Here is a 25,293-nt window from a genome sequence, read left to right as displayed (position 1 = left end):
AATTGGGAAAAGTGGAATAATGTAATTTCAACCTTGAAGCAGATTTTGAGGAGAAGAATCCTGGTTTATTTTGCAGATATCAACATGTTACAGAGAAGGGACTGACAGAATAGCAACATCTAGTATACACCTCCAACAGAGGAAAGGACTCCAATGTAAAGAATTAAAGAGGAATACAGAGTCAAGTTTCAGTAACAATATTTCACACTACATTTAACAAAGAAGAATCTTTAGAATGTGGGAAAGAGTGAAAAGTGCTACTAAAAAAAAAAAAAAAAGAATCCTGGATTAACTACTTGCTGGAATTCTTCATTCCCCACCCAAATATTCATGATACCATAAACAAGACTTTTTTTGCCCAGACCGGAAACCTGTGGTAACTCAGTACTGACTATTCATATAAACTGCTGTTTAAAATTCTAAAATTCTGCTGTTACAAGCAATTGTACACTCCAGAAAGTCCTGTGTGAAGTGCAAGCACTGGCTTGGAACAGTGTATAAATAGATCATGGCAAAAGCAGCAACTATTCAAAGTGTGGCCTGATACCTGAGACTTGAAGACTGAATACCCCACACCCTGGCTTGCTTGCTTATGCTTGCACAGTGCAACTTCTGGCCACCAAATAAACTACATTAATGAGCACAAAACCAGAACAAACTATTCTGTGATCCAATCCCAGGAACACAGTTATTTTTAAAAAAATGTTATTTTACAGCACTTTATTCTTTTTTGCTTGTTTTCCTACCTTAGCAGGAGAAATACTGATATTTCCAGTTCCATGGAGCTTACACAGTAGAAACTCCTAATTATCTCATTTATTCCTTACCTCCCCCCACACCCAGGCTCAACACATGGCGCCAGCAGCATATTCCTTTTTCAGCCCTCAGGGAATAAGTCTTCTCCTGCTACCAATTAGGGCTGTCAGTCCCATAGCTCAAGTGGTAAAAACCTGTGCTGTAATGCTCGAGAGTCAGGTTTCTGCTCCAATGATGTATGAAGGAGAGGCAGTTGTGGAACAGTTTAAAATGCAATTTTACCTTCATCCTAAGTGTGCAACAACAAGAAGCAAAATCAACTTGATGTGCAAAATCTTACAGATAGCTTTGGTAAAGGCTCAGATTCCAGCCAGTCACTTGAGGTGCCAGAGCTGCAGTTGCTCCAATCACATTTTTTTCTCTTTTGAGATCTGCATTATTGTACAGTTTTCAGCTCTATCACTTAATGTCCCCCTTCCCTTCTTTCCAGCACAAAGAAAAGCATCTTAATCAGTATATACATGGCACAAAAGACTTGTGTAGGGAACCATGCACTTTTAGTCTTTTAAATCCTCCATACTTAACATACCTAAACGTCACTGCTTCAAAGATAATAGGCATTTAAATTCAAAGTAAATTAGCGATCGGGACAATTTGATCTAGCCAAATTAAGGTTACAAGCACTTTCACATACTACATTTTTTACTTTCATTGACACTATCCCATTTTTTTCTAAAACCCACAGAATTCATCTTATCAACATATGTAAGTGTTGATCTTTATTTTGGAATTTTCTGTTTCTGAAGTAGCTTAATTCCACTGCCAGCAGTATTTCGCTAACCGACAATGAAAAACCAAAACCAAACCAAATTACAATCAAAACCCACATATAGGTTTGCCTGAAGCAGAAAAACCAAACAAAATTAACAAAAGTACGTCCTAAGCTCAGGCCTCAAATCCTTATGCAGTTAAAACCACCAGCCCAGCACTAAGAAAACAGTACCTCCTGTATTTTGTGGCTGTGAATGTGGGGAGGCAGTATAAAAAACACATATTAAGAAGACTAACATATTTAGTGTTTCCTTCTCTAGGAGCCTCTTAGAAACAAAAGTTGTGCTTGTAGATCTTCTCGTTGAAAGGTATGTGGAAGGAAGAGTTCACCAACTGTTACTTTCAGCATTTCGGTATACACCATTAAGTATAAACTAAAAAACAAAGAATGATTAAAAAAACGGGGGGGCACAATAACAAAAATTAGAGCTGGCACAGAAACAAAAAACAGAGCTACATACAGTACAGCATGGGTAAGGGAAAGACTGTAGACAGGCAATGCATTTGTGATGCTCTTTTAAGAATCTTATCAACTGTGCTACTTCAAAAGTAAACATAAATCTCCCCAGCAACGGGAAATGCAACCACTAAATTTCTTGAATCACATGTTAAAAACAGAACAAAGCCCCTATCCAACAAAGAAACACAGAGCTGAATGGAAACACTCGTGCTCTTGAAGATAAGGACACAGTTTAAGCACTTGCAGAATCAGGCTGCAGTTTTACTACTTTTAGATAAGATGAGGTTTCAGGTAATGAAAGCTCAGAACAACCAGTTTCATACAAGTTTCATTTCAGAGTAAAAATTAAATTGGAAGTTTGGAAACCTGGATGCATGGTCACATAGACTTGAGAAAAAAAGCACTTAGTTGCAGGGTTTTGTTTAAAAAACTGTCAGCACAAAATCACAGAAAATACTCCCACCATTCAGAGACAGTACCACATTCCTGCAGTCATTTCTCCTATATAGCACAACACTTTTCCCTTCCAGATGGGATTAATTTTATTTCTATAGGAGACCTGAAATTGAATTCACTGCCTAAAGATAAAAATCTCCCTTGGTAGGAATATGCAATTCCCTTCCTCCTCATGTTTCTCTCTCACAAAAAAAAAGTGAGCACAATCGCTGATAGTTAAGAATAATGCTTTTGGCACAGCTTCAGTCATTAGTAAATAATAAGCTCTGAGCTACAGCAATTCTGTGAGGCTGCAAAAAATATTTTGTCTTTCTGTGAGGCTCTGAGAACATACGTGGCACTGGACAAAGATGAGTTACAGAGCTGCACAAAGGGGTTAATTTATTCCTCCTGCATTTTGTCAGTCTCCTTTAACAAGAACTATAGGTGACCTTTGAGCCAAACCAATATGTTAAATCAAATAAAATTTTTCTATACAACAAAGATCTCAGTGTATTTACTATTACTTTTCAGCCTTTTCTGAATGTTCGCAATACCAGAGGAGAATCATAATGTAATGTTAAAAAACACCAAAGATGCAGACTAAGATGAAGAGACAATGCCCAGTAATACAGATTGGCAGTGGCACTGCCAGTAATTACATAAATGATGAAATGAGGACAGAAAAAAACCACGAACCTGACCGTAAAGAAAGAACCAGAATAATTTCACATCTAGCAGCTTAAGATAGACAATCTATGGAAAAAGAAAACAGAGCATCAGAGCAATTCTCACTTCCATACTACCATCTGCTGTGATTCACCAATAAAGCAGCAATCAGAAAAAGAGCAAGATGTTTACAGCACTGTACAATTCTTCTTATCATGAAAACAACCAATTCAAGACTCAAGAATATGTGTGTTGAAAATATTTCTCTGTGACACCAAAAGAACAGTTAAAATGCTTTTGGCCTAATGTAAGTTACTACATGAAGAAGGAAAAAAAAAGCCATATAATTTCTTTTCTCTGGCATTAACATTAGTCATGGTTCTTTAGTTTGCATTTCTTGAAAACAGAAGAACAGAAAGTATCACAAGAAATCCAATTTTTTTTAAAGGGATATATGTATAATGAAACATTAACAAAGATTATTTTCTGTACTACATAAAATGTTAGCATTTCTTTTTAATGTTTCTATAAAATTTAAGGAAAGCAGAAATACGAGAACTGTACAACCCAAATTACCATAATATAAAAACACTGTAAGAGGCTGAATCATAAAAAATCAGCCACAACCAAGTCTGACAATGAAAGCACAGGTGACAAAAACAAAGCCAGGAGTGAAATAACAGCACTTAAACTGGTGTAAACATTCAAAACCCTGAAGACAAGAAATGCAAAAAGAGAAAGCTAGGTGTTAATGAAACACAATACTCAACAGGCTGAAGCCTACTGTTTTCCCTTCAAACAATTTTCTTTTGAATGCAAACCTTCAACAGCTGCTAAGTGTGACACAGACGCTCATTTGTAAGAACTTGTACAACACGTTTTTCTAGACGCAGACCCTTCAAACGCTGCAGCCCTAGAAGGACCACTGTGCAGCAGCCTGCTGCAACAGGAGCACCTTGCTCCAACAGCTACAGTGATGAGATCTCTCCTTTCAAATCTCTGAAGATATGCTATGGAGATGAGGATATTCTCTTGCAAATGAAATACTGAACAGGTGAATGTCACAGTGACACTGAGGGGATGGCAAGCAGCTAAATCTCATATAAGATTTAAGTCCAGAGCACTCCCTGGTCACATGCTGGCTCTGCACAGCTTCTGGCAGCAGCTTGTTTCCTTGGCAAGCTGACACAAGTACTGCCATCTAAAAACACTACCCCAGCCACCTAACAAAACCACTTGGTACTGGTTAGCAAGCTGAACTGGCCCGAGGAAGGTTACAAGAGACACTCGGCACACGGGTGGTTTTGTGATTGCCCTTTTAAGCCAGAGCAGAGTTAGATTTTCCCAAGTACTTCCTGTAACACCAGTACTGGAAAAGAAAAGGAAATCACAGCCACAGAATGGCTGAAGTTGGAAGGGACCTTCAGAGGCCACCTTGTCCAACCCCCTACTTAAGAAGAACCATCTTAGAGCTGGTTGTTCAGGACCATATCCAGGTGGCTTTTGAGTACCTCCAGGGATGGAGACCCCACAATCTCTCTGGGCAACCTGTACCAGTGCTTGGTCACTCTCACGGTGACAAAAGTGTTTTCCCTGATGTACCCTCAGAAACCTCCTGTGTTTCAGTTTGTACCTTTTGCCTCTGTTCCTTTCACTGGGCACGACTGAATAGAGCCCGACTGTCCTCTGGGCACCCTTCCTTCAGGTATTTATATTCATGAATAAGAGCCCTCTGAGCCTTCTCCTCTCTAGGCTAAACAGTTGCAGCTCTCTCAGTCTTTCCTCATTTAAGATGGTCCAGACTCATAACCATTGCTGTGACCCTTCTCTGGCCTCTCACCAGTCTGTCCACATGTGCCCTCGCACCCAGCAGCTGGTGCCCCGCCGGTGCACAGCGGAGGGGAAGCGGCAGCTCCCTCCACCTGCTGGCAACTGCACGTCAATTGCAGAGTGGGATATGTGAGTCACCTCTGCCACAAGAGCAATTGGGAGGAACCTCTCCATGCCGGGGATCCATTGGGAAAACACATGGAAAAAGATAAGATGCATGCAAGTGCCATGTCCAGATGCTATATCTGTCTTACATCCATCTGTTGCTCTAAACTTGGGGATTGAGCACCAGCTCAATTTCAGTGATGAAATAAAATGAAATAGAATAGAATAGCTCAGTTGGAAAGAATCTACAATGATCATCTGTTCCAACTGCCTGGGAGGATGAGAAGCTAAAGCATGTTATTAAGGGCATTTTCCAAATGCCTCTTAAATGCTGACAGGCTTGGGGCATGGACCACCTCTCTAGAGAGCCTGTTCCAGTGTCTGACTACCCTCTCAGAAAAGAAATGCTTCCTAATGTTCAATCTAAACCTCTTCTGGTGCAGCTTTGAATCATTGCCACGTACCCTGGGATATCCACTGGATACCAGGGACAAGAGATCAGCATCTCGTGTCTCCACTTCCCCTCCTCAGGAAGCCCTTGAGTGATGAGAACAACCCCCAGCCTCCTTTTCTCCAAACCAGGCAAACCCGAAGTCCTTAGCTGATTCTCACAGGCCACTGCCTTCACCAGCTTTGATTCCCTCCTCTGGATGCAGCTGCGGAGCCCAGAACTACACAATATTCCAGGTGAGGCCACACCAGCGCTGACTACAGCGGGACAGCCACCTCTGTTTGCACTGCGCCTGATGCACCCCAGGACGCCTGCTGCCCTCTTGGCTGCCAGGGCACGCTGCCAAACTTCACCTGAGCGGAACCGGTATCTGAAGGGAGAGGGAAAACGCCGGGGAGGGGAAATATGGGGCGATTTCAAAGGATTAAATGACAGGACAGGGCTGGAAACTGACGGCCAGCTCCCCCGGCCTCTCCGGAGCTCGGCCCCGCCGCCCTCCCCGCCGCGGCAGCATCGACAGCCGCCCCTCCATCACCCACCCTCCCGCTCCCGCCGCCGCCGCTCTCACCGGCCTCCGCCTCCGCTTCCGGGTCGCCTCGGGCGGAGGGGAAGTCCCGCCCCGACCGCCGCGTTCCCGGGGCCGCCGTCCCTCCCTCGGCGGAAGGCGGGAAGCGGCGCTGGCCATGGGCGACATCCACGAGGTGCCGCGGCCGCGCATCGCCACGGGGCAGCTGGCGCAGCACATCGGGCAGCCCGTCTGCTTCGTGGGGCGCGTCGAGAAGGTCCGCGGGGCGCTCGGCGGGCTCCGGGAGCGGGGATGGGGCTGCCCCGGGGCTCTGAGGGGAGAGGCTGGCGCCGTCCCTGGGCAGCCCGGCAGCTCCGGGCGGCCTGGGAGCAGGGCGGGAGGCGGACGCGGCTTTGCGGGAAAGAACTGGCTGAGGCGGCCAAAGCTGTGGCGCATCCGGGTGCCTTTGGAGCGCGCTGGCCGTTTTTTCTGGACTTAAATGTTCTTTTGTAGATTCATTCTAGCGGGAAGCTTGTCGTGCTTACTGATGGACTCGGAAAGCATACGACTGTGGAGCTGAGCGAGCCTGTAAGTTAAGGAATGCTTTGGAAATACTTGATGCCGCCTCTTGTGGATTCCGGGGGTTTTGTCTCTTCTGAAACCTGTACATGCCTTCCATGTTTTGAGTTATTCCACCTGTATTCTTGCATCTTTCAGCTAACCTGTAGTCAGTCTTCTTACCCATTAGCTGCCTTGGTCTTCATCAGTTTTCACCTGGGGTTAAGAGAGAACTCATTCTTTGTCAGACACATCCCCGTCTGGCTATTTGGTCTTACTCTATTAGTTGTTCACAGTGTAATATATTCCACTACGTTTATTAGCTTCATCTTAATTTCAGGCTTTCTTCCCATTTTCTTATCGCTTCTATAATCAAAAAGAATATGGTATTTTCAAGAGTTTTTTGAGTTAACATTGCTGCATCCTGTTAGAACACTTGTCATAGTGTTTCAGTAAACTCCATTGTTAGCTTGAAGCTTTCTTTCTTTAAAAAAATCCCAAGAAATGGATGCAATGGGTATAAGATATAATTACTGAACAAAAATACTGCCTCTTTTGTTATCACCTACCACTGAAGTAATAATAATTTGACATTCTCTTCTGATTCTAAGTATGTTTTTTTCCACCAAGAAATGTTGTAATTAAAGAATTATTTTAATTGTGATGGCAAATGCTCTAGCTTGACTCAGTGCATGTGTATATTTACATCTTTTTCTCTGAATGAGTTGTTAAATGCTGAGAAACCTTGCCATTTCCATGGGAAATAATTGCATATGGTACTCTCTCAGTCTTTCAACACAAGAGTCTGTCCCTGTTGATGAAAAATGCAGTTTAATCTGGCAGAGTTTTGTCCTATAAATGTGAAAATTGCTGATGTCAAACTGCAACAAAATGTCTCTTACCTTTTTCTTGAGTTTGTGAAAACATTTCCTGCCTTGAGTTGTTAAAAATTCAGATGTTAGCATCTGACCAATGATTCTATAGTATTTTCTCTGACAGTGAAAGTGGTTGAACTCTGTAAATGCAAAGCTGTAGTGCTGGGCACTTCAATCTGTATTCCACTGCCTTGGGAGAAACTGGTGTGTGCAAAAAACGAGGCCAGGTTCATCTCTCCAGTTCACCCAGTGTCAGTGGGGAAACTAATAGATTTGCTAATCAAAACGCTTTCTAACTTTTTTTCCTTTCAATATATTTCACTGTTTGTGCACATCTAGTTCCCTCTTTCAACAGAGGACCCCAAAATTATGGGGAGGAAATTATTCCAGAAGACTGCTAGAAAGTAAAAAATAAGACTTAGATATTGGAAGAGCATTACCAAAATAGTACTGCACTGTTAAAATTTGTATCTTAAAAAACAAAGAAAACATTCAAGCTGTATTATTTTGGCACAAGACGTAATTTTTAGTTTTTTTTCTTTTGTTCCACCAAAGGCTTGTTTGTGACAGTATCTTTGTATTCTGAACACTTACTGACAGATTACTTAAGAAATTATTCCCAGATATGCCTTCTGAATGTGGAACACTGGAACTGCTCTCTGGAATGTGTGACACCTCCTTAACTCTTACAAAGAGTTCTATAATTGACACAGGTTTGAATGCAGTGCATTAAAATCAGAATTGTTCTCTCTGTGTCCTAGATCAGTCTCTATTCAGTGATTATATACTCTGTTCAGTTTTATATACTTGTGAACCAGTATCTCTCCTTGGATGCGTCTTCTTATTTATTTTTTGTGGTATTGACTTGGCCATTACAAAACCTGTACATCTCTACGTGGATCAAATGTTTTTTTGTGGGGGGAGGATGACCAGGCTGTCCATTAGTACTGTGTTGTTTGACATGGAACAGAATCTGTCATGAACAAACCATCAGCTGTGGAGAGTTCCTAGCTGTGCAGTAAAGACAGCAGCTATTTAGTGTTACTAATTTCATCTTTGGTGTGTTTTCTAGCTGGATGAGGAGATTTCAGGAGTTATTGAAGTGGTGGGAAGAGTGACAAATCAGGCAACCATCATGTGTGCATCATACGTCCAGTTCAGAGAAGATAAAAGTTCATTTGGTAAGTAAGAATATACATTATGGCAAATCCATTTTGAGTTCTGAACTCATCTTCAGTAAATAAGAAGGGAAAGCCTAGTTACCTTTTTTTACAAAGTCTTTCTTCAAGCTGCCAGATAAGGAACAGGGTGTAGAAGAGTGTCATGAGAGAAGTTCTGTACCAAATATTGTGGTTTACAGTTAAACTGTAGGAAGTGACTCAATGCTGGAGCCATCTAGATCATTGCTGTGGCCTGATTGTTCTCCCACTCCTGACCACGTGGTTTTCACTTTGCCCTGGACCTTGTGTGGCTGTGCAGCTAGCAGGCCTAAAAGTAACCCTCCAGAAAACAAGCAATGAGTGTTCCTGCCTTGGGAAATCAGGAGCTTGAGGGAGACTGGGATCACTCAGCAGTGCTGCTTTAAAATAAGCAGTGCTTGAATGTTGTCAGTGACTTGTGGGGAATTGAACTTATGCATTATAACCATTTTCTTTGCCCTTTTTCAGATATGGAACTCTACAATGAAGCACTAAAAATTATTCATGAATTCCCTGAATACTTCCCGTTTGGTACTGGGAGGAACACTTGAATTTTTATTAGCATATATTTAGAGCTTTAGAGGGGACAACAGTAGTGTGGTTTCTTGCCTGACAGCATGGTAACAGTTGCATTTCTTTTCAACAAATATACTGAAAAGACACTGTTAAACGTGCTAAGTGTTGCCTATGAAGAGTATTTTCTTTGAAAATGTATATATTCAGCAAGGAGAACAAATGTGAATGTCTCACTCACTGTATATATTTAACCCTTTTACATCTAAGAAGAGTGTTCTCTTGCAAGATCAGACTTGTCAGAAACTGAAACTTTGTAAACATCCTTTTCTAGCTGGTAGAAGTTCTAGAATACGTTACAGAAAACTTGTATGGAAAAAAATTGGTAGGGTTTCAATATAAAGATTTTTGATTTAATTTGCTTTGATATAAATTTATTGTATGGAAGGCGTATTTTGCATCTTGGAAATGTTATCTTCACCAGTAAAGAGGATTTCACTGCATTTAGCCATTTGTGTCAGCATTAAATGCTAGAGTGCTATTTTCAGTGATATGTGGCAACTCCTGTTCTATTTGACCTGACACAGTTAAATTTAACAAAGTGGAGCACAAGGTTCTTGCCTTTGCATGATGCTAAACACTTGGGAGACATTGAATTAGGCTTGGGGATTTCAAGCACAGTTGAAGTCCCAGCACAGCCTTCATTCTTGGTTGGAGTCTAAGCAGCAGTACCAGGATTCAGCCAGCTTGTCATGGTGACTAACCATAGGAACTTCCAACAGTCCCCAGTTTTGTTACTATCCAGGGTATTTACAACAGTTTTGTTACTATCCAGGGTATTTACAAACTTTTGCATCACTTGACACATTTAAAGTAAAATTGAACTTTGGAAATATCCTCTGGGAATTAATAAAGTATTTCAAAGTATTTTAAGTAAACTGTAGCCATATTCTTTGAACTTTTGTACAAACAGGTTTCAGCTTTAGGAGTTAGATTTAGTGCCTTAATAAGACTGATAGCTTTGTGCTTATTTATTGACATCTCTTTTTCTGGTCAAGGAATCTGTTTCAAAAACTTACACTTTGAATTCACTACAAACTGGAGGGATGAACAAGTTAACAGAGGATCTATTTTTTTCTCCCTCCCCACCTAGAACACAGGTACTCTTACTGATACACAGTTACCCTGACTGGAAGGAAGTCTTCTGAAGTAGGAAGCAGTCTTGTACAGCAAACAACACAAGGTCTATGTGGCACAGTACCATGCCCTGTCTATCACCACTCTGTTTAAGTGCTCAGTAGAATCAAATGTCATTCTTAATAACTGCATGCATGTTTCCTAGCATTTAAAACTATTTTGTCTGTTCTGCTTTAGAAAATTGGTATTTTGTGTGTGTACATATATTCTGTAAAATGTTATGTAGTTACCCAGACCACCCCTGCCCAGTGGAGCAGCCTGCCACTAGATGGCTTTAGCAGTTCAGAGACCAGCCTGGGGTACAGGACTTGTGAGAGAAAGTTTGAACACACCAAGTGCAAAATGCTTTTTTCCCTTTGTCAGCTAAGACTCTTCTCATTCATGCAGTCCTGCAGCAGTGACAGGTGGCTGGGCAAGCTGTACACAACTAGGTTTCCCTTACACACTTTTATTTGTCTGCTTTTCTACAGACTATCAGCCTGTGTGAATAAATGGCCTACCCTGGCTTCATGGCTGTACAAATCACACAGCAATGCAAGAACTGTAAAACATTCTTGGTACTAGAGTAATGCTCAGGTCATATATGCATTTATCAGCATCATTTCCTACGTTGCCATGTTGAAAACTGCCAGCTGTTTTAAATACCAAGGGAAAGGCAACCATGTCAGCTAGGCCTGATGGTTAGCAGGGCCCCAGGCACCACACACATGATGAAAGGTGAGACACTGCCAGTCCTCCTAGATAATGAAATGGGAAGTAGGGGCTTCCTGGGACACTGACAAAAGGGGAGGCACCAGGGCAACTGAATCAGAAACACCAGAGAGGGATATCACCAAAGCCAGTAATGGACCAGTAATGGAAGGCACGAAGAGGAGCTGGTGGCTTTTTGGGAGGACAGGAGGCTGGTGCATGGTGGGAACCTGGCAGAGGAGAAGGGGCATAGGAAGTGAATGCTGTAACTGGAGCAGACTTCTATTAGTTCATGCTATTTGGAACAGGACTACTCCCACTCCATGACTGACTTCTGAGACTTGGTACCTTTTTGCTGGGCTCTTGGCTGACCCTGCTTGCCTGCTCTGTTGTCCTGGCCTGGGCATGGACATGTGCACTACTCATGTGCTCAGGAGCAAGGAGCCTGTGTGTGTGATGATGAAGTGCTTGTGCTTAACCAAGGAAGGGCTGCAAGGCTGGAACATCTAACAAAATTACAACAATGGAATGTAATCGGCATGAGCCACGGGATCACAACATTTTAGCATGCAAGGACACCTTCAGCAGAGTTGAGCTGAGATTTACCAGGCAACAGTCAACAAAAAAATAACTGCAGCTAATAAAATGGATGTAGCTATATTTTTGTTAGAAAACAAGAAATCACCCCAAAAAAGACAGATTTATTAATTTAAAAACAAAACAAGGAAAAAAAAAATCTGATAATTAAAAAAACAGAGCTTCTGCTTTGTAAATTTTGCAAATCGTGTAACTTCTGACCTGAAAGCCTGATTACTAATAGCAACAAGCAAAACCCATAGTGCCAGAATATACACATTCATAACCCAAAATACTGCAAAGATATGAGTATTAAAGTGAGCATGTAATTTAACTTAGTGATAGAATTTGACACACAGCTACAATCGAGGTGAAAACATTATAGATTAATTTTCTTTAGATGAGAAAATGAGACACTGTATGTTGGTAGTTGCATTCACCTCAACATGGAAATTATCAGGGAAATTTACTAAATGTTACTACACAAGAATAAAAAACAAACACTTGACACTTACCAATCCTGATTTACATAAACCAAAACCTTTATTGCCTGTATTTATATAAATAGGGTATCATACAGTAAGCCCCAGTTTACATTTATAAATGGAGAACATTTTGAAGAGCTCTTCAACAGCAATGTGAAGTGTGCAAAAATACTGGAATGAGAAATAAATATTCTAAAAAAAAAAAAAGGAACTGCTCTCCCATGCCTAGAAATATCAAGTACCTCTTAGATTTTTAACTTAAAAATTATCTTTGCCAATTTTAGATCAAATAAATGCAGCAGATGTGTTACAACCTAACCAGAAAATATAACCCAAAGTCCTGAATGTAATCTTGTACATCCACAGCACATGTACATCTTGTACATTTCCACATTTTATCTTCTTGAAACTACACTAGAGCACATAGAACTAGTGGTATATTACAATATATTCTCTTTGAAACACCAATTTTCACAGTCCTGGCAAACAGTACCAGTTTATTGCTAGCATTCCATTTCGTATTTCATAGCACACAAGTGTTGAGTAACTCATAAACTGTAAATAAACACACACCAAGTAAACTGATGTTATTATCACATACCTTAAAACAGGTTTGTTTTTTTTTCCCTAATTTGTGTGAATGTTGCCTACAAAATCAAGGACAACAATACCAATTAGCTCGTAGCACAGTATTAGCAAAGTATCATTGATGTTCTCTCAAGTTAACAAATAATCTTAATTCCAGCTGGTAACACATGTAGAAGTACTCTGATCAATTACTCAAAATTGGAAGCAGATGGGTGTCCACTAGTGACCAGAAGCAGGATTTATACAGGTTGATTCCACACTTCCCAATGTATTTCAGAAGTACAGGGAAATGCTAATTATCTCAAAGTCTTCAAATATTTTTGTAGTCAAAACTCTGCACATAGTTTAAAACTTACATATTTACAAGTCTCCAGTCCTTGAGATTTCAGATCTTCACAGTACTAAGTTAAAAATTTATCAGATACAACCTCCTATAGTTTACCTGCACTCTGCACTGAAACAGTCACATGACTTCTCAGGGAACTCTTCTCTAAGATACAGTCATTGCTAGGAGAGAAAACCCCCAAATTCTTCAGGATTAAAATCTGCATCAGCTAGATATGTAGCCTAGTTAAGTAAGAACTTGAATTGTAAAGACATTGCTTTACTATCAACAAAACCTGGGAACAGAAACAAAAGGATTTTTCTTTAAAATAAAAATGTTTAGAAGGCAATTAGCAGTGGCACTTGGAATAAACTTACAAGGAAACAAATGAACATTTGCATACAAGACAGTGATCAAACAATGAACAGAGGAATCCACAGCATAACTCTGCCACCTTCTTTTAAAGTGTTTATTTTGAAGGTCTGCTTTCACAGCATATAAACTCAGCTTTGTGACCAATCAGCATTATCCTGAAAACTTTTTTAATAAAGGTCTTTGTATTTTAGCAAATTCAAAGAGTCCACAATTCCAGGAGTCCTTTTCTTCAGTCCTCTGAATAAGGGCCATGCACTGTACCTATAGGCTCACTTCAGGAATACCTGTTTCTACCAAGCACAGTCATACACACATCATTTTACTACTTTGATAGCAATTTATTTTTTCACAGTAAGTCACAAATTACCTTTGTCTAAAATATCTGCTTGGACTATGATGGACATCCATTAGAGAGCCACACATTTTCTAACAGTGTTTATGCCTGGACAGTCTCTGCTGGAACGAGATTCCCTGTGGTATCCAGCTGCATACACTTACAAGAGCAGGCAGAAACTGGGCACTCAGTATGGTCCCTAAATAGCAACAGCCAAAAAAAGAAAAAACAGATAAAATAATTTTGCAATTATACATTTAACTATGTGCAGAGGTATAGCATCTCAGAAAAACTCAGTATCACAGTTCAGTTTTATTATTTAAACCTTATAATGACAGATACAGGGAAGGAGACATGTTCTACTCAGTGCAGAACACACAGGTAAAATAACAAAATTTAAACATTAACTTACCTGAACCAGCTCAGCATATGTCCAGCATGTCCACCGTGCCTACAGTTGTGACACCAAGTAAACCAGTTGTTGAACTGGGCTAACTTCTTGTCTTTGCTAAGATCCACTTTTTCATCTGACTTGGATCCTCCTGTCCAGAGGCAAACCCACCCCCACAAATATGGCTGTAAATCATTACACTTCATTTACATTTCAGTCCCAGCACCACCATTAAAATTATTTTGAAATAAGGAATGTTATATGAAAAAGCAGTGTGATTTTAAAATAGAAGTCAGTAAAAATATTAAGAGCTGGAAGAATGCCAGAAAAGAATTCGACTGCTAAACTGTTGCTTCACATCTTATAGATATGCTAAACTTGCCTAATAAACAAGTTTTACAGACAGAATCTCCTTCAATGCTGATTTATTGATTGATTTATAGTCCAGTGAATTATGGGCCTGTTCTGCACATAAAATCTTCTGCTTTAGAAAAAAAAATCAACAAAATCTAAGTTACGAATTGGAACAAGTTCAATATAGAAGTCATAACAAATATCAGCAAAAAAATGAGAAAAGGTAAATAAACATGACAACTGTTCAGCTGTGCATGGTTCTGTAACAAGACTGACTTAAAAATATGGTCAAAATCCTTTTCATGTAGACATATTATAATGCCAAGCCAAAGGCATTTACAACCAAACAACTCCAGTCCTAACACCTCATAGCGTTCACAGCATGATCCATGCTTTCTTTCATACTTAGTAACAGAAAGTACACCACACCTCTCTTCCTCTTGCAGCTAAAAATTAATTCATTTACATTCAATGATTTGTGTAGCATGCCTACAATTGATCTCAAGAAAACACACTCCCTGTTTCTTTCAGTTGTAAAGCTCACAATATTTATCCTCACAATACTCGGATCTTTACATCTGTCTAACCAAGGAACTTGACTGACAATCTCATGGAAAACTCTGATAACCAAGTAACTATGCACACTGTCTGACCATTAAGAAGTGAAACAAAGGTTTCATCCCAAAATTAGATGGGATCTAAACAAGTTCTCAATTATGGTCCTTCTCCTTTCAAAATGATGAGTATGAATATTTACAGTATAAGTATAAACAGAAAAAAGAAGTGCAACAGAAGATCTTTCAATAGGAACTGCTAATTTGGCCTCCAACTAGTACTGCAGCTGAATAACTAAAACCCACTGTGTCTTACCTGGACAGCTGGAAACTGGTGTTCCCATATTTATCAGGCAAAGTGCACAGCGGGGAAGGGGCTTACGGCAACCAGGACAGCTTGTAACTTTGGACTTGGTTGGTGAACCGCTGACTCCATATTGGCTAAAACCTCGCCCCTGATGAGGAATAGCTGAACAGCTGTAAGAGATTGATTTTCCACAGAAATTGCAACTCACAAACACCTAAAGAGAACAGATGCCCATTAATTTTTTGGTTTGGTTCCACTTTTGCTACACCTGTGAGTGAATCCATTCAAGGTAATTAACATTTATTTACCAGATATTCTAGAGAGTGCTCTGGAAAGCCAAGCCTACTTGTGAAGGAGTTCTTAACCTCTTAAGGGCTTATAGATGAGGCACACAGCCCTGAGAAGCAGGCCTTAATGACGCTCACTAACTTCAAAAGCACATAAAAACATGCACAATTGCTAAAATTTTGAAAGATATTATTTAAGATAATAAAAGCAGTATCTTCAGTAACAGAAGAAATCAGGTTTATTCTACTTACTATAAAAAATTTGGTCTTGCCCTCCTTATAGTCATATGACTCACACTACAATCTCCAACATAAGGATTATCCTAATATTATTTATCTACATCCCTTGTGTCACAAGTTGTGACTTGATACCAAGGAGCATATATTTCAAATTCTTTAGGGCTATTTATCTTAAACAACATAAGGAAGGAGCAGTAAACTCAACTCCCTCACACTTGGAACAACTCTGCTTAAACAGCTATGACTGATAAATTCATTCAAAACCAGCTTTCCTCAGAAACTCTCAGGCCCTAAAGCTCACAATGAACATACTTAGCAGACATGAGAGTAAAAGGTGCCATGGTAAAACCATGCTGGCTGAAACTGCCACCAGATGTTAAGAAGATAGCACTTGGGCAGGGCGTTAGTTTTTAGGTCAGTTTATGTTCAGACCTGATAATGAAAGTTGCTGCTGTTCACTTTAGTTTCAGGTTCAAGGGCTTCAAAACAGTTTGGAAGTTTTTTTCAATTAAAACAAAAGCAATCTGAACTAGTTCTATGGTTTAAGTATCAGTCTCACCCTGCCACTGAATTCAGGGTGATACATCTCTGATTTCATATTTCAACATGTGAGAGGAAAAAATCAAATCAGTTTCCAGTTTCTCCAAAAGAAAAGTGTTGACAGGTTACAGTTTCTGAAAGACCCGTTATTTGAAAAAAAAAAGTGACACCTCCTTTTTTTAGGGCAGACTAAGTTGAAATCTTTCTTTTGCACATAAATCCTCATGAAAACCGAGATATGGCTAGCAAGGATTTTTTTACAGAAGTACCATGCTACATTCCTTTCTGGACTGGTCATATTTCATGTAGGATTTATATTTACCTGGGCTAAAGGCTTTGAGCTGGGATCCAGCTTACTCCTATGAATATCAAATTCTGCACGTTTATGCCAAAACCTCCAGGCATCTAAAAGATTCCTGTAGTTCTCAATCCAGTACTGAACCCTTTCATCCTTAAGTACATCTGAGGGAGAACCCTGAAGTAGGCAGGAAAAAATGTCAGACACACATTAAAGGCACACAATACATATAACTCACTTTTTCAAAAGCCTTTACAAAGTGTACTACAAGATATAAGAAATAATACAGTTTATTTGTCCCAAAAAAGATTAATTTTCTGTGAAATTGTAATGTGAGTTTGATAAATATTTTCTTCAGTTTCTCTCTGGTTGATAATACTTGTGCTGCCACGTCCTCCTAAGAACTCCTGTCTCTGAGATGAAGGATTTGAAAGTTCTGTCATGTTTCATACTCTGTATCACTGTCATGACTGCATATGCAGTTAAACACACTGCTGGCAATAGCTGCTACTGTGTAAGGGCCAAGGTAAATCTGTTATTTAAAAAAAACCAAACTCAAAGCCTCCAAACAAACAAAAAACCTCGTTTTTGTTCTCTACTAAAATCCTGAAAGCAAAACAAAAATTAATGAAAATGTCAGGAAACACACCAGCAATAAGCAGATAAATGGCTATTCCCAGTTCAGTTAGGGAAAAGGACTATGATTTTCTTTCGCCTCTTTCCCCTACTATCTCCTTAAGCTACCTCAACCAGAGAGTGTGAAGACACATACTTACCAGTTAATACTGAGTTTCATATGACCCCACAAAAATAACCAAACAACCAATTGTCCCAATTTAATACACAAAATACTTTTTAGTTCACAAGATTCAACAACTACCCTGATAAAGAAACTACATTTAGTTTTCCTCCATAAAATTTATTTTGGAGTAAAACACTAACCTGTAGCATGCAATAGCTTGCTGTCTGGACATCTCCAGTTCTGTCAACATAACTTTCCATCAAGTCAACTCCATCTTTTGTCAGCCCTGTTAACAGTATTCCCTCCAAATTCCCAGCCTCTTTCATTTCATTTGTCAGCTTTTCAATAAACCTGTTGAGCTATAAAAAATATATATGAAGAAATATATAAATATATGCAGAAACAGCATCTGCAGCTAACAGAATGCATTGCTTGCTGGATGTTATGCAGAAAAAGTTAAATTACTATATCGTATGAAACTGCATGAAATCAAGTGTTTATGAACAAACTTTAGGCTTCCTGATAGAAAATGCAAGGAGAGAGGTTATGTATCCTTAGAGTACTTTGGTGAATTTAAAATGGAACATTTCTGCTGCAAAACCAAACCATAATTTGAGAGAACATTAACACATGGAAATAAATACTGAATAAATAAAGAAATAGAAATACTCTCCAGTAAAACAGGTGTACAGTTAATGCAACTGCATTTGAACTACCATGTAATAAATACTCACAAAAACCTCCAAAACCACAAAACCAATAAAGCCCTCAAATCAACCAACCAAAAACCAAATAAAAAATTAAGCTGGAATAACTAAAAAAACTACTAAAAACACTCACTAAAAACCTGATTATACCATAACTTATGTACTACTGTGATAAGAAAAACCAAATCACTCATGACTCATTATTTACACTGTTCACCCCTCTACCCCAGAGTTTCTTCTGCCACTGAATAAAGCCCAGTTTAAAAGTTTGTTTAAATGTGCGACCACAAACTTACCTGAGCATCATTGAGGAACTTGCAAGCAAATGCCACTCTGTCTCGTACAGCTACATTATTTTCATACTTCAGAGAGAAAAATGGGAATTACTAACATCAGATATATGTTTCCATTTTTCCAACACATTGTAAAAATCAGAACACTTGCACTACTGTCTAACTAATACAATGAAATTGATTATGTACAAAGAAAATGTGACATCTGCAGAAGGCTAACTCTAAATATTAGCTTACTTGTTTGTACTCAGATACAGGTATCAGAGGAAAACTGCAGGTATGGGAACAATCTACACGGAAAGTCTGGTACAACACATCCTACACGGTTTACGAAACTCTACAAAAATGAACTTTGCAAATCCTGTAGAGGACTCAGTGCTTCCAGCCAGGTGTCCCGCCAAGTCACAAGCAGAAGAAAAACAAACCAAGTTCCGTTTACTGTATTTACATAATAACTAGCCTAACCACTCCATTCCTTCCTTAAATTGCAAACATAAGTTAACAAAGCAAACAAAACACCCCAAGCAAACAAAAACTAAACATCCAGAATTAATTTCTCAGAAATATATTAACACTTGAGGTACAGCAGTGTATCAGTATTTACTTTCTGCTTTTTATTAATTTTATTCATTTTACTAGATGTGACACTGCAGAACAAAAATACTTCTCTATATCAATTCTCACTTAGCTATGTCCATACTTTTCCCTCTGATATTCTCAGATTAGAAATTGTGAGTGACATTGCCAAAACAAGATGTGCTTGGCAAAATCTTTCATGCAGACTTCAACAGGTCTCACTGAAGGAAAAATTAAAATTAAACCCAAACAAACAGCACCTTATCACATGTGAGTTGCTAGTTAATCAATAAAAAAAATCTATAAAAGTACCACCCAACATCCAGAGAAAAACAATACTCTCTCTCAAAGGACAGAAAGAAAGAAAGAAAGAAAAGAAAACAAAAAAGATATTCAGGTTTCTCTCCTCTGGGATTCTAACAATTTTTATTTTTCATTACCCTAAGAGCATCAAATTATGACAATTTCACTGTCAACAGTTTTGGGCCAGTTACTCTGCTGCATTACAGGAGTCCTCTCCTAGGCTAAATAATTCCTACTGAATCAGGTATTTCTACTGTTCTCTAACCAGGAATCATGTATGTTAACTCCTTCAAAGGCTCAAAGTATCTCATGATTAAAGATTTAGTTTGCCCTTTAAATGGCATTTCTGTATCACTTTCAGAAGCCCTGGAACTACTCTATTTACTGTTTCTACAAAGTGAAAATATTTTAACAAGCAAGCAAGGAAAATAAAATACACTTCATTGGAAATGTAGCTTGATAAAAATCCTGCAAACTCCCCTGCATCTTGTCTGCTGTTTGCAATTCCATTATTAATCTCTCTTCTGTTTCTTTCCACGGCTTACATTCTTTTGATAATGTATTTCTATAGGTTTAATAACTCCATGCTAAAAATAAAATTCCTCTAAAACATGTCTTAACTATAATCTATATTTTGGTCGTTCATTCATGACTTATTTACTAACATAACAGCCACTAATATGAGATGTCTCTTCCACAGACAGATATGCTATGTGCCAGCACCAGGATAAAAGAATAGGTTTAAATTTGATTAATTCTTGGAGTATATAGGACTCCCCCTACATAAGTGCATGTATCTACATTCTCCTTGCATGAAGAAATTTTAACCTAACACAGAAATTTACTCACCAAAACACCATCATATGAACCAGACTCACTCGTCAGGAAAGCAAACATAGCACACAAGTAGGGATTGTTCAACTGCAGTCTTAGAGTACTGCACATTTCTCTCCAAAGTGAGTTCTTCTCATCTGTGTAGCCTGACAGAGCCATTGCGACGACATTAAGGTTCAGATCACCTGATTTATGAAAAGTGAAACAATATTATTCAAGTTAAGGACTTAAAGAAACCTCCAGTTAAAAGTGTAAACAAAAGCATCCATTTAAAACACAATGTTTTGTCAGGATGCAACATAAAATGCAGTAGAATTAACACTACCTAAATTAATGTGCATACACTACCATGTATAGTAGCTTCTGCTTTAAACGCCTTTGTTCAGGTAAGTTAGCATCTATATGCATGACAGCCTCTTTAAACAACAACACACTACTTGTGTTTTGAAATAGCTATCACAAAAAGTTGTCATTATCATAATTCATATCCATAAGAAGTGAAAAGACAGGATTGTATATCCAGCCACTGTTCAACAGACCTAGCTGGTGAATGACAATTTTATACAAAAGTTTCAAGCTAAGGAGTTTCCTAAAACATGAAAACTATTTAATCAAAATATTCATTTTGTCAGAAAGTCCAATTTTATTCTTGAATTTGAAAACAGCACATCTCCACTCTGACTCCTCCCTGTGGAAAGCACAGATAGAAACTATTTCCCCCAGCAGTTCCATTAAAGCAAAAAGAATCCCACTAGTTCTGAATGTAAGTCTTTCTGAGGCTTTTATCAGGAAGGAAATTCTGAAACATATGATCTATTTTAAATAGACAGTATGGCATACAGTAGTCTGATGAGTGAAATACCAGGATTTGTCAAGCCTCAATACAAGTGTATTGTCACAATTTTACAACACAACAGGCATCTCTTCCATACTATCTTCCACAATTCTGTTAACAGAAAAAATCTACTAATGTGATATAGTACCAAAATAAAAACCACAATACACACCTTTTCCTGAGGAAGCCCCTTTATTCAGAATTTGTATTGCTCGCCGTATGTCCAAGTTGAAAAGTGCTACGGCAGCAGCTCGCTCCCAGTCTCCCTCCTGTTCCAATGAATTTAGGAAAGGCTCCACATCTAAGTCTGTTCCCTTCTTTATCCACCCACAGAGCTGCAAAGCCAAAGATCTCTCCTCACTCAGATACTGAATAATATCTGCCTGTCTATCAGATCCACTCCTGCTGTGCCGGAGGTTCTCTGTTGTTCCTAGAAATGGGAAATAAGTTAAATTGTGCTTAAATGACAGTTACAATTGCAATCACAACATGAGGCTTTGATTTCAATCATAAAGCAGGGTACAAAAGCTGAGTACAAAAGCTGAGTATTGCATTTTAGTACTTTAACGTTGCTTACAACTCATTGCAAGGAGCAGCATACACAAAATTATTTTGATCTACTAAAAATTATGCACCTAAGCTTGACACATATTTCGCAGTCTTTTTTCTTTCTTCTACCACTTGTTACATTTAACAGGAGTTCTCAGTATGTTCAAATTGAAAATACATAATATAAAATACATAATACACCGTCAAGCACCTGCTCTACCAGCTCTCAGCCAGCATCAATGTGTCAGAAGCATTCCCACCACTGAAGACTCATTTTCTGCTCCAAGAAGCATAGTTATTAATAAGACATATATTGAAGAGAGAAAGAAGTATTCAAATAATAAATTATACTAAGAAAGATTTCAACGAGCATGAGAGGCAGAATGCGATGACCCAGGGTTGATCACCACTTCAGAACAGGTCAGCTTATTTAGACGTAGTCGTACAAATGTACTTAATACAATAGCAGTGACAACAGCAAAGTCACCTTTCTAGAACCACACCCTGATGTGGAGCTTTGAAAAATATAATATTCTGCAAGGAATAAAATGTTATGCAAAAAAGTATAATATTATGCAGGGTGCAAGAATTCTTAGTGCCATAGTCCAAACTCAAATGTTTGAAACAGTTCAAAGATCTACTTCAGAGGATACTATGCTTCTACAATTACTGACTTTCCAAGAACACTGAAAATTCTGGAAATTACTGTTAACTTACATTATTAAAACACAAACAGAAATACTTTGTTTTTTATAGTTTTGAATAGTCTCTTTGAACAATTGCCAAAGACAAACTCACGAGTGCATCATTCTGCAAACATACTACAACAATACTTAGCAAAGTTGGAACATTCTTACCCAAAGATGACTTCACAATTGATTTAATGCCAGTGTAAACTAAGGGACCCTTGTTTCCTGTAAGTTTTTGATCCATATCTTCAGTATACTGCTTCATAAGTATTTTCATGTATAGGAAGTTTAATTATTCACAAAAAATATTTTTAAAAACTTTAAGTCACATCCTGTTAACATATACCAAGTATTTACAGGATGTTGCATTGCATTTAAAGATTTTAATGCATTTTATATAAGTGGTTTACATATAAAGGTATATTACTTCCTTAGGACAAAAACTACAATAAGATAAAGGATATAATGCAGAGTGTACCAAAGCGATTTCAGCTGAGGATCTTCATTTCCAGCTAGGAGGTGATTTCTCCAAACTTGTTCAGTATCAAGACCATACCTCGACAGAGCTCTGAGGCGCATTTTGGTTGCTATGTCTTTTTCCAAGGAGCTAGCTTTTCCTTCTTCTGTACACTCATACAAATGTCGTCCACAAGCCCACATTAAGGATGTCACTGGGCTCCACGCAAGAGAAATTCTTTCAAAAACTGTGAAGTCGGACATAGTCCTGTTGGGAGTCACTACTACCATTCGATTCTGACTTGTGGGATGCCAGGCAAAGGAAGCAATGTAATTTTCACATGGTTGGACACTTCTCTCAATTATTGTCGGCTCAGTTTCATCTCCAATAGGGGTGGGAGTATGCTGCATGTCATACAGTCTAATGATGTTACTGTCCCTTGTTAAAGTAGCTAACAGTCCAGTCCTTGTTGGACACCATGCAACTTTTGTTAAGGGTTTTGGTTGCTCTGTCAGGGTCAAAACAGGCTTTTCAAACTTTCTTAAATCCCATATGGCAACCTGACCTTCATAGAAGGAAGCAACACGATCGTGGAAATAGGGATCAACAGTCACTCCTTGGACAGCCTTGGTGTTTACAAATATCTTTTGGCTTGTGTTCCTGAGATCAAAGATAGCCAGATTTCGATGCATTCCAGCTAACAGCAGTTTCTGATCCCGTGGAAGCCAACAGAGAGAGAGACAAGCATCATTCTGTCCTAATTCATACAGTGGTTTTGTAACTACCAGGCCTGCGTCCGCATCTCCTGCTGAAAGCCTCACTTTCTCTGTAGCAACTGCAGTCTCTGGGGCATATTTGCTGCTGATATCCCAGATCAGTACGGAAAAGTCAGCCCGATGTTTGTCTAGCCCAGCAGCAAGCCAGTTGCTGTCCAGGGGGTTCCACGCCAGGGTATTGCACTGCCGAGCGTGTTTGGGAACAAACTCTTTGCCGATCAAATCTTTACATTTTGAGTTGTGATCTTGCCCGAGGCTGGTAAGTACCACTCGGCCATTGGCCTGTCCAACAGCGAGGAGACATTCAGGATCATACTTGGGATACCAAGCCACACATTTCATGTACGGCGTATCCGAATTTATTGACAGTAGCGTAGCCGTAGTTTCCTCCGACAGCCGCAAGGACCCTGCCTTGAGCTCTGAACTTACGGCAGAGTCAATGTGATAAAGGCTCAGCTCTGAATCGCACACAACAAATCTGTCAACATGGTGTGGGGCCCACAGGATATCAGGTTTGGAGCCACTCATGGCTAGGGTAAGCTGACACACAATTTAAGGTCCGCTAAGGAGATTCAGGTGATATCCATGCATATGGATACTGTCGAGAAAATAATTTGTAGGAACGTTATCAAAACCCAAGTCCTTTATCTGCAATATCATTAAACAAACAAAACCAAATTATTTTTAGCTCAAGAGTGCATCTCATAACACATTTCAGGCCAAATCATTAAGCATTCTCCTCACGGCACCTGTTGTTTTTGCTGGTGTGTATGTACCAAGACAGAACCAACACGGCCACCTACAAACTGATGACGACAGGATTTGCTGTATTTACAAACTCCACACCAGCATTAAGCAAGAAGCCATTACCCGAGATGCGCTGTGGCAGGATACGTGGGTGTGCCGCTCGGAAAGAGCCACGCCTTCAAACATCTACAAGAGAATGTCCCTGCCTAATTAAAAAGCATTAAGTAACAAAAATTAGAGTCTACCAGTTTTGTCTAAAGCCTTCTCCATAGGCTAGAAAGGCTTCCTGTGTTGGAAGATTTCAAAAGAAATTCAAATTGTCATCTTATAGTACAGCTGCCAATCCCACCACCTGCCCCAATGCTACCCAGTCTCCGTTCGTATCTGGTCCAGCAACACTCAAGCAGGCTCATTACTCAAAACGCCCTTAACACTTGCGGTAGCTACTAGCACTACACGTGCCTACGTGCAAACAGACCCCACAGATCCTACACACCTCTGCTATTGCTGTGGAAAAGGCAGGAGAGATCGGGAAGCATGAAAAAGCAGCATTATTTACTACGCTTGGGCCGCCTCTGTGTGCCTGCAGGTCACCCCGCCCGCCCGCCCGCCTCCGAGGGGCCGCAGCCCGTTCCCGGCAGGAGACGCGGAGGCGGCCGCAAGAGCAGACCGGAGTCGGGAGACCTCCATCCACCCTCCCTCCTTCCCTCCTTCCATCCGTTCCCGGGCGCGGCAGCGCTCACCCAGCCCGCGGGAGGCTCCAGCCCGGCCGCCGCCAGCGGCCCCGCCGCCCGCGCAGGGGAACGGGAAGCGCGCCAGGGCTTCCGGCGGCGGCCGCGGCGCTTCCGGCGCGCCGGGGAAGCGGAAGCACCGCCCGCGCGCGCGCTTCCGCTCGCGGGGCGCCTCCTCCCTCAGCGGCGCCCAGCCGAGCGGGCAGGGCAGGGCCGGGAGCGGGACGGAGAGACATGGGAGCGGGCCGGGCCGGGAGCGGGCTGGAGAGAGCCGGGAGCGGGCCGGGCCTCCTCTGGACACAGAGAGCCGGGAGCCCTCGAGACGC

At 40.1% G+C, this 25,293-nt stretch overlaps 3 protein-coding genes across 7 annotated transcripts in view; 1 reads left to right on the top strand and 2 right to left on the bottom strand.

The window, feature by feature from the left end:
- UMAD1 (UBAP1-MVB12-associated (UMA) domain containing 1) overlaps window positions 1-6,150 on the bottom strand; it is a 78,839-nt gene extending 72,689 nt beyond the window's left edge. The window contains exon 1 of one of the 3 annotated variants that reach the window (XM_038129177.1): window positions 6,106-6,150. The gene's annotated coding sequence lies outside the window, so the exon portion shown is untranslated. The other 2 variants (XM_038129180.1, XM_038129179.1) reach the window with 2 other exon arrangements.
- A 4-nt stretch (window positions 6,151-6,154) lies between these two features.
- On the top strand, window positions 6,155-10,125 carry RPA3 (replication protein A3). Its single transcript, XM_038129181.1, has 4 exons — window positions 6,155-6,319; window positions 6,556-6,630; window positions 8,548-8,656; window positions 9,143-10,125. Exons 1-4 carry the CDS (start codon window positions 6,221-6,223, stop codon window positions 9,223-9,225), a joined length of 366 nt encoding a protein of 121 aa, XP_037985109.1. The 5' UTR covers window positions 6,155-6,220; the 3' UTR covers window positions 9,226-10,125.
- Window positions 10,126-12,168: 2,043 nt separating this feature from the next.
- On the bottom strand, window positions 12,169-25,086 carry MIOS (meiosis regulator for oocyte development). 3 transcript variants are annotated; one of them, XM_038129174.1, is made up of 11 exons: window positions 24,733-24,946; window positions 22,721-24,087; window positions 22,425-22,523; window positions 21,191-21,448; window positions 20,199-20,368; window positions 18,474-18,539; window positions 17,671-17,829; window positions 16,753-16,905; window positions 15,373-15,577; window positions 14,170-14,299; window positions 12,169-13,956 (listed from the first exon to the last, which is right to left on the bottom strand). In XM_038129174.1, the coding sequence occupies exons 2-11, from the start codon at window positions 24,015-24,017 to the stop codon at window positions 13,860-13,862; spliced, it is 2,634 nt and encodes an 877-aa protein (XP_037985102.1). In that variant the 5' UTR covers window positions 24,018-24,087; window positions 24,733-24,946; the 3' UTR covers window positions 12,169-13,859. The 3 variants fall into 3 exon arrangements, with proteins under 3 accessions (XP_037985102.1, XP_037985100.1, XP_037985101.1); XM_038129172.1 differs by lacking the exon at window positions 24,733-24,946 and adding an exon at window positions 24,980-25,086 and having other exon boundaries at window positions 12,171-13,956; XM_038129173.1 differs by lacking the exon at window positions 24,733-24,946 and adding an exon at window positions 24,980-25,077 and having other exon boundaries at window positions 12,171-13,956; window positions 22,721-24,137.
- Window positions 25,087-25,293: the final 207 nt, after the last annotated feature.

Source organism: Motacilla alba, chromosome 2 (genome assembly GCF_015832195.1).
Source record: "Motacilla alba alba isolate MOTALB_02 chromosome 2, Motacilla_alba_V1.0_pri, whole genome shotgun sequence".
Classification (NCBI taxonomy): domain Eukaryota; kingdom Metazoa; phylum Chordata; class Aves; order Passeriformes; family Motacillidae; genus Motacilla; species Motacilla alba.
The sequence above is the reverse complement of the archived record's forward strand: the minus strand, read 5'-3'. Positions and strand labels throughout refer to the sequence as shown.

Bases quoted from the DNA above. Each gene is read 5' to 3' on its own strand.
- RPA3 (XM_038129181.1), top strand. From the start codon at position 6,221: ATGGGCGACATCCACGAGGTGCCGCGGCCGCGCATCGCCACGGGGCAG. The intron at 6,631-8,547 runs GTAAGTTAAGGA...TGTGTTTTCTAG, and splicing joins CTGTGGAGCTGAGCGAGCCT to CTGGATGAGGAGATTTCAGG. The intron at 8,657-9,142 runs GTAAGTAAGAAT...GCCCTTTTTCAG, and splicing joins AGAAGATAAAAGTTCATTTG to ATATGGAACTCTACAATGAA.
- MIOS (XM_038129172.1), bottom strand. From the start codon at position 24,017: ATGAGTGGCTCCAAACCTGATATCCTGTGGGCCCCACACCATGTTGAC. The intron at 20,369-21,190 runs GTGTGTATTGTG...TTCATAAATCAG, and splicing joins AGGGGCTTCCTCAGGAAAAG to GTGATCTGAACCTTAATGTC. The intron at 17,830-18,473 runs GTAAGTTTGTGG...TATTTTTTATAG, and splicing joins AGTTCCTCAATGATGCTCAG to CTCAACAGGTTTATTGAAAA.